This window comes from Pseudomyrmex gracilis, unplaced genomic scaffold, assembly GCF_002006095.1.
Source record: "Pseudomyrmex gracilis isolate BER0280 unplaced genomic scaffold, ASM200609v1 scaffold_36, whole genome shotgun sequence".
NCBI lineage: Eukaryota > Metazoa > Arthropoda > Insecta > Hymenoptera > Formicidae > Pseudomyrmex > Pseudomyrmex gracilis.
In genome coordinates this window covers 239459-248044 of record NW_018020620.1, presented here as the reverse complement: position 1 = coordinate 248044, position 8586 = coordinate 239459, and the positions used below count along the sequence as shown (strand labels likewise).

Below are 8586 nucleotides of genomic sequence, written 5' to 3'. Positions count from 1 at the left end.
TGCAGTTAAACAACGTTTTTGCGCGAAGAAGCACGTTTCTGTGCTTCGAACTGTCGCGGGGATTTTTAGAACCTCCGTTTGCGGCCGTTTGTAAACGTTACATTTCGCAAACGAGCCCGGCGACCACCGGTGGCGGTTTTGGCCGCCGCCCCGGGGCTGTACTTTACAACCCCATCTGCCGAAACACGTGCTCCGGATCAGGAAGGCTCAGACCGGACCGTTCTCTCACGTTTTACTTTGCCGAGAGATAAGTACTTGATAGAGCTTTCGACGAAAGTGCCTGTGTTAACCCGCTATCGGTTTGCCTGCTCTTCTCGAGGTAGAAAAAACGTCGAAGAAAATCTCCTTCTTGTAAGCGTCAAACCTATTTCAATTCTTTTGCTTAAACTGACGTGGTACATCGAGAAATCCGAAGTATTTTTCTGTCCGGGCTCGCTCCGGAAACGCTCTGTCCTTTGAGTTTTCAAAGTCGCGTCTTACGTTCCGCTGGGTGGTCTCCGATGGGTTCTCTAGAGATATTTCAGAAATTCTCCCTGATCCCGTGACTCTTACACGCCCCCCCCCCACCCTTCTCGTGTGTTTGATCGTTAACGCATCCCGTCACAAAATTTTACACACGTAAAATACCGTACATGCCGAGAGAACGCGGATATAATATTTTTTAATAGTTCTAAGAAAAAAAAACCTATGTTTAAAACATCGAAAAACTTTAAAAAAAAAAAAAAACTGCACTGTTTCCCAAAATATCTCGTCACGCGAGACATCCTGTAATATTAGAATCCTTGTGCGTTTATTATAGCATATTTTGTACACTTAAATATTTTTTATTTCTTTTCTGATCTCCAACCGACACATCGACCAACAAAATATGGTTCACACATGTGCGGGGAAAACCAACATGGAAGACAAAAATTTTAATGGTCGGTTGTTATCTCTTTTTTTTTTTATTTGGTTATCTTTTGTTGTCTTTGTTGCGGTAATCATCTTTCCCGCTTGAAAACTGGCGACACGTAGGAGCCTATGGGGAAATTGTGATTACGTCTCGTGTTGCAATTGGAAGAACGCATTCTTCAAACGAAACAAAGTTTATTTTCGGATCGCGTAGCTAAAATTAATCGCCGGTTGTTACGGATCGGGATGAATATGCGGATGTGTCAAAGAGAGCAAGCGAATGTGCAGATTCGCGCGATAAATCCCGCGGGAATGCCGATTCGGTTTGGTGGGTCTGGTGAGGCGCATAAACGTTTCCGCTCCCACATTGCGAGAGAGACGTACGACACATTAATCTATCGAGAAATTCCGCGAAACCTCGAGCACCGCCGCGTTTCAACCCCCCCCCCGTCGCAACAATTTTCGTCGGAATTTGCGCGAAGATGTTCGTCGTGACATCTGTCTCACGCAAAAGCGAACGCGCGGAATTAACGCGCGGATTTAATCACGTAATTTTTATCGAGTAATCACGCGCCGTGTTCGCGAAAACTTAAATAAAGAAAATACTTGCGCGGAAATATACTTGCGCGAAAATGGCGTGGAAAATTTGTGTTTTCTAGAAAAACGGTGTTTTTTTTCCCCCCGGCACATTTTTGAAATAATACAAGTGTCAAAAGACTAGAGATAAAAAATTAATCAAACGGACTTTGTTGACACGCAAAAACATGAAAAACTGCCGCGGAATTCTTACGCGTCTTTCAATATTGTTTTATTTATCGTCAAATAAAACACAAAATAAAAAAACGTTAAACAATAAATATAAATGTTAAAATAAAACGCGCGCGATTCGATTATCTTGAGCAAAGTTGGGTTGCAGTTGATGTGCAACCAACCCCCCGTTCGATGGGGGGCGCGAACAATTAAACGCCGCGCGTCGAGTTATTTTCGCTCCTACTTAGCTTATTTTCACAGCGCGCGATCATCAATATATTTCCGTTCCCCTCTTCCCCCCATCCCTCTCGATTTAGTTCGCGCGCTTGATAAGTACAAATATAAAACCATATTTCGCGTTTCCGAAAACACGATGTGTCACGCAATAAACAGTCGACAGACGTTTTCACTAATAATACTTTTGCCAACCAAACGGGCGTTGTTCGTGCAAATAGAAAACGCATAATGACCGCGGCGGCCGTGATGCAACAACGACGAACAATTTCAGTTGAGTGTGTGTGAGTGGAAAGAAAGACAAAACATTATTCCAGACTTTTGCGTTTATTTTTCGTGTGCGATTCGTAGTGGTTATCCTACGTATATAATATATATTTATATATATATATAGTATAATAATAATAATAATAATAATAATATATATATCAATAAGTTTTGCATATTTATAGTTTTATTATACATGTATATCCCATTCTATACAGTATATGTTGTGATCTATATTTATATGTGTCCTGTATATAATATACATGCAGAAGTTCATCGTCTGCCTACATTTTGCTTGAATTCGAAAAGCGATGAACGCTAAATAATAATAATATTCACATGATCCGTATTCATCTATCTATATATATATATAATCACCCTCAAGCTCTCGTCGAACGTGTGTGTGTGTGTGTGTGTGTGTGTGTGCTTACATACGCGCGAATCTTCCTCGGCCGCCAACAACGTTTCCTCATTTTTTTTTTTATTTTTTTTTTTTTTGTTTTTATCACGTGATTAAATGCACAAGAACGAAGTGCAAACTTACGAGAAGAAAGTACGATATCACACTATTAATCGTTTTACTAACACTAGAGTCAGCGTAGCTTTTCTTTTTTTTTTTTTATACAATGCTACAGTATTTCTCATCTCTCTTTTGTCGTCGTGCGTCTCAAAACACGTTAAGTGCCACGCTAATCACTCAAGGATCGATGACGATCTTATGGACGTTTCCCGAAAAGAAATAATGCCAACGCTTCTTCTTCTCGTTGTAACAAAGTATTCGACATGCGGTTACCAAAAGTAACGCGTGGAAAAAAAACAGTTGAGAGAGTTAATTTGTGCGTGCAAACTTTTTGAAAAAAACAACTCTTAAGTCACAGCGTGACAGTCAGCGTGTTAAAAATTGAAAACCAAAAGCGAGAACCTAAAAAAAAAAAAGTCAGCCAAACGACCACATCGAAGAAACGAGAAGAACACGTACAAATTTTTTTTTTCTTTTTTTGTTCCGACATACTCTGTATATATATATATTATATATATGTACACAGTTTTATTAATTATTTATTTTTTTTTTCTTTACATTACGGTCGCGTCGCTACCGAGACGCTTGAAATCACACAATTATTCGTTTTATTTATTTATTAAAATTTTTTTGTTACTATATATATATACACAGAATTCACGTAATGTCTCGCAATTAATTATTTAAAAACTGCGATGCGTGATCTCTCGTTCGCAACTTTCGTATACGTAAAAAGCAATTTTTAATAAAAATGTCATTATTTGAGATTTTACTACAGAACCGACTGTGTGCGACAATCAATCACTAAGTCGCTACGTAAGGTGTCATCATGGTTGCGTCAAAGAAGTGTGCTTTCTTATCGCGCAAAATTGAAAATATTACATGATCTCACCTCTAAATATTTCTTTACAGATACAAAAAAAAAAAAAACAAAAAACAAAAACAATCTAAGTGATAAAACTGCGCGAGTAGTAGTTTCCGAGTAACTTGCTCAGACGTGATCGTTACGTGTTTATCTGTGAAATGACGTCGTCGTGCGAACATTTTTGTGCGAAATAAATTACCGACCGACAGAAAAATGCGCGAGCGCATCTCGGAAATCGGAAAATATTCGACGCTCGTGGCAAACGAAAACTTTTTTTTTCATTCGCGCGTGTTCGGGAACGCATCCTGAACGGAAAGAACGAAACGGAGAAAACATGATTGCAAAGTGTTGCAATCGCGTAAAATTATGTGTGTGAGTCGTCGGTGATAAATACAATACTCCCCCGCGCGGAGTCTCCCGAGAAGTCGCACGCGCGACGGAATCTGAAAGACCAAACGATTCCTCCGGCCAATGACTTTAATTCGTCTTCTCGTAATAACGATCATCTGTCGGAGACAGACGATCGGTAAACAGAAAGAGACGCGACGCTATTTTCGACGCCGATAATCGCGCACGATTTACGGCGGTTTGCACAGATGTGAGCGGGAAAAAACGCGGCGCGGTGAAAAACAAAAAAACAAAAAACAAAAAAAAAAAAAATCGTCAGGTAGGTCAGTGACAGAGGAGACTCCGCGAGATGTTTGCGCAAGTGAGAACGCTGATTGTGTGTGCGCTGAAATTCGAGAAATTTGTTTCCTCTTCCCGGAGACGCGCGTTTCCCTCTCATTCGTCATTATAACAAGTCGAGGCTTTTTTTTTTTTAATGCGAAAACGAGGAGAAAAACTTTGTCGAAAAAATCGACGTTCGGAGAATGATTAACCTTTTCAACAAGCGAAAAAACGGATTTAAAGCTTCTGAATACACTTGGATGCAACGCTACACAGTGAGTTTAACAATAATAACGTTAAGTCAATAACGCTGGATCAGAGCGAAATCACACGGATCTTCTTGTCACATGCAATTTATATCGAAATAAACTATTTGGATTTTTTTTTTCTCTTCAATCGATGCCGTCGATCGAGATATGCAGCACAGATTGATTCGCTATAAATATTGCAATAGACTAATAATTGTCCCTACTGTGACCCCGGATAAATTCTCTACGCAATCGAATACGACACGCGGGCAGATTTACGCTATTTGTTGTTGTTGTTGTTGTTGTTGTTCTTTCTTTTTCTTTACCGGATCTCTCAACGACGCGTCTTAATTCCACTCTTTGGCGAGTTCGTCCGTCGACGGGATCCATTCCTGCTTCACGTAAACCAAACCCGGATCGTAATGGTCGCCGTGATGATCTTCAAGGTCCCGTTGGTGGGACCTTGAATTCCGATATTCTCAGTATTTGTGCAACGATATAGGTATGTTCCCACTGGTATTGACGGCGTTGCAGTCTTGATAATAGACCCTGGGATAAAGCGGAGGCGATGGCGCGGCACCCGTCGAAAGCGGCGTCGGCGGACTGGACCTGCAACAAATCCAACAATTGTTCTCTGAAGACTCGGATCTCTCGTCGAAATCTTGTTTTATTTTTTATGCGACTTATTGAGTTAGGTAACTCAATGATATTGTTATTGACAGCACGAGCAAAGGGACTATCGAATCGTAATATAATATGTAGAATTGTTAAAAATAAAGCAACGTACTTTCATACTTTCGTACACCGAGCTTTCGCCGCGATTTATTCGGAGAAAGTTCACGAGAGAAAGTCAATCGGACGCATCTCTTTGTAAATTATATATATATAGATTAAAAACATATAAGATTTTAAAAATTTATACGTGTTATACGTGTCGGAAGATCTAATATTCTACGACGCACAAATTTGAATGTCATTTATCAGATTATTATGATTTATGTTGTGTGATAGAAAGATTATAATGTTTTAATGTTGTGATAATAGAGAACAAAATGACTTATTTATCTTTGTACTCGTTATCAAGCGATAAAAAAGTTCTTACATTCAAGCGAAAGATATCGTTATCTTCGAAATGGAAATTCGACCGCTGTTGATAATTTACCTGTAAAGCTGGCAACTGGGCGATTGGGTGTCCTGATAAATCGCCGTGTCGGGACTGGCCGCGTCTTGATACCACTGCGAGTGTCCCACGTTGTTTACGTGACTCCTCGCGGAGTTGTACTCGTGATCCATGATGGCGTATCCGGCGGCCGCCGGCGCGCAATACGGCGTGTACATACTGCCAGGCGGTGAGGTATTTCCACGGGAAACCGTGCTGTTGTGCCCGTAACCGGTTGTGGCCATCATCGCCGCAACCGCGGCCGTTGTCGTGGTCGTGGTTGTGCACGCGGACGACAGATCCCTGCTTCCGCTACCCATCGACTCTCTGCTGCTCATGATGGTGTGCGGATGCTGAAGCCCGTGCGGATGGTGCGGATGATGCTGATTGTCGCGCGCAATCAGACCGGCGCTGTTGTCCCGCGTGGTCATTAACGCGTCCACGCTGAAGCTCGCGGGATCCAAACCGGCCATCGACACGTCCTGAATGCCGTCCTGAGCGATCTGATGCACCTGATGCACCTGATGGCTCAGAGCGGTCTGAATGACGCTCTGTCCGGGCGCCGTCACAGCCACCGTCGTCGTCTTCGTGTCCTGAATTGGACTGTGCAGACCGTACTTGCTTGCCTGCACCGCCATGCAGTGATTGCCGCCGGTGTGATCGTTCACCGGTTCACGTTTCGGTTTGCATAGACCGGCGGTTGTCTCCAACGTGCCGAGTTTCTTCGCAGGCGCGTCCGACGGCGGCGGTAACGCGACCTGAGCGTTGCCGGGTTTGGTGTCTTCCTGACGCTTTTCCGGTACGAGACCCTGTCGTTTCAACGCCTCTTCTTTCTCCTTGATCGCGTCCTTCTTCTTAAAACGTCGCCGACGTCTCAGATAAGAACCGTTGTCGAACATGTTGTAACTGTCCGGATCGAGGGACCAGTAGCTACCTTTGCCCGGCTTCTTGTCGTCGCGCGGCACTTTGACGAAACATTCGTTCAGACTGAGATTATGTCGAATCGAATTCTGCCACCCTTGTTTGTTCTCGCGATAATACGGAAATCGATCCATGATAAACTGATAAATACCGTTTAACGTGATCTTCTTGTCGGGCGCGTTTTGTATCGCCATCGCAATTAGAGCGATATACGAGTAGGGCGGTTTAACCATGTCCTTGCCGGCGTGATGGATGTGTTGCTGACCGAGACCCGACACCGGATACGCGGTAGTAGCGTAACCACCGTAACGATATTGTTCGTAATAGCCTGTGGCCGAACCGACACCCGAATACGACGGCGCGCCCATTGCGACTGGCATCGTTGTCGCATGTCGATAATACGCGTTTTGTTCACTGAAGAGCGCGTGCATCTTTTTGTATATTTCCGTCCCCGTACACACAAATTATTTTACGAGAAATTCAGTTAAGGACTTAAAAATTCCTTCCCCGTCCTTTTGACTAGACTAGAAAGAAAGATTTGTTGTTTCCTTTTTCGAAACGTTTATACTCTCTCTCTTTCTCTCTCTCTCCCCCTCGAGAAAAGGATCGTATTGTGTTCTCTCGAAAGAGGAATCGAGTGCGAAAAATTTTTTTGTGAATGGAAAGGATTATATTTCAGAATATATTAAAAAAAGAAGGAACATTTTTTTTTTTCATTTGTAACCGCATTTGCACAAGTGCGATGAAACGAACTTATGATTGATGGCTTTCTCCGAAGAATTTCCGGGAACGGCCCTTCTCTTCTCTTGTTTCGTATATTTTCCGCTACCTGATGATTAATGACTACAAAATAGCTTCAGATTGTGACGCCTCGTGCTTGTGTGGTTTTTGTATTTTACTACGTAAATTTTAACATTTATAAGTGTTCTTTACACCAATCTCGCTCCAGATTATTTATATAGAACTATTTTTTATTTATAGAATTATTTATTTCTTCTTTCTCTCTCTTTTATGGATAATTAAATCATATTTCCACTTTTCTTGCTTTACACTCGATCTCTCGTTGATACTTTGCGCTCAAGTAAATGATTAAAAATTGTTACTTATAACAAATTATATTTTTTGTCTTCCCGATCAAATGTGTAACATCCGTCGCCGAAACGAAAAAGTCGCAACAACACTCGTTTCGGATTTTCACTCTGAACACTTGGAGCACGCGCACTTGTCACTGCATCGCTCGATCCTCTCAAAGAGATATCTCCGCTCCGTGACCGGATCGAACGATTGATCCTCCGAATGCGATCATGCGCGTCTGATAAAAACATCACCGTCGTCGCTCGTCATCGTCGGCGAATTCACACAGCACGCCCCGCGAGTGGAGTTACTCTGCTCCTGAATGACGAGTTATATTTTGTTGACCGTAACCCCCGGAAATCTCTTTCGAGACACGCGGAAGAGACGCGGACAGGTGTACGAAGGCCACGACGAAGGCGCGTAGGCAGGCAGGCAGGAGACGCGAAAGGTGCATTCAGTTGATTCGGGCGCGCGACTCGTAACCGCTAACGCAAGACGCACGCTAACCCCGTTAGCACCCGCGTGTGCACGCCGCGCGGTATTATGATACACAACAGGCCGGAGTTTACTCAACTCCGAGTAAAAACACACTGCGAGCTCGATGTCGCGCGCTGCTCCGCGTTCTCGGAGCGGACCCCCGAGAGACGGCTGCGCCGCCGTTCCTACGTTTCCGAAAAATCACGAGGTCTTCGTAAGTCTCGTACGATTATTGGTCGCGCGTTTGTTCGTGGCTCCTCCCACACCGCGCGGCCAATCCGCAACGCGCGACGAACGCCGTGACGACCGTCCGCCCCGGTCGTCGCCCTGCCAATGATCGCGCCGCAGTCGTTCGCGCGGTCACGCCCTCGACACCTCACGCAGGGTCGTCCCCGGGAGGGTTGAAATTCACCAGGGCCCCAAAGCACACACCAACGACGCGCCGAAAATTTTTCCGCGGCCGTCGGATACTTTTACGTGATAGCCATAGGCGGGCGAGAGTTCGGGGGAT

General features: G+C 43.7%; 1 protein-coding gene across 1 annotated transcript; it reads right to left on the bottom strand.

The window, feature by feature from the left end:
- Positions 1-2333: 2333 nt before the first annotated feature.
- On the bottom strand, positions 2334-8081 carry LOC109852827 (fork head domain-containing protein crocodile-like). Its single transcript, XM_020424347.1, has 2 exons — positions 5607-8081; positions 2334-5053 (listed from the first exon to the last, which is right to left on the bottom strand). Exons 1-2 carry the CDS (start codon positions 6953-6955, stop codon positions 4924-4926), a joined length of 1479 nt encoding a protein of 492 aa, XP_020279936.1. The 5' UTR covers positions 6956-8081; the 3' UTR covers positions 2334-4923.
- Between the last annotated feature and the right edge of the window lie 505 nt (positions 8082-8586).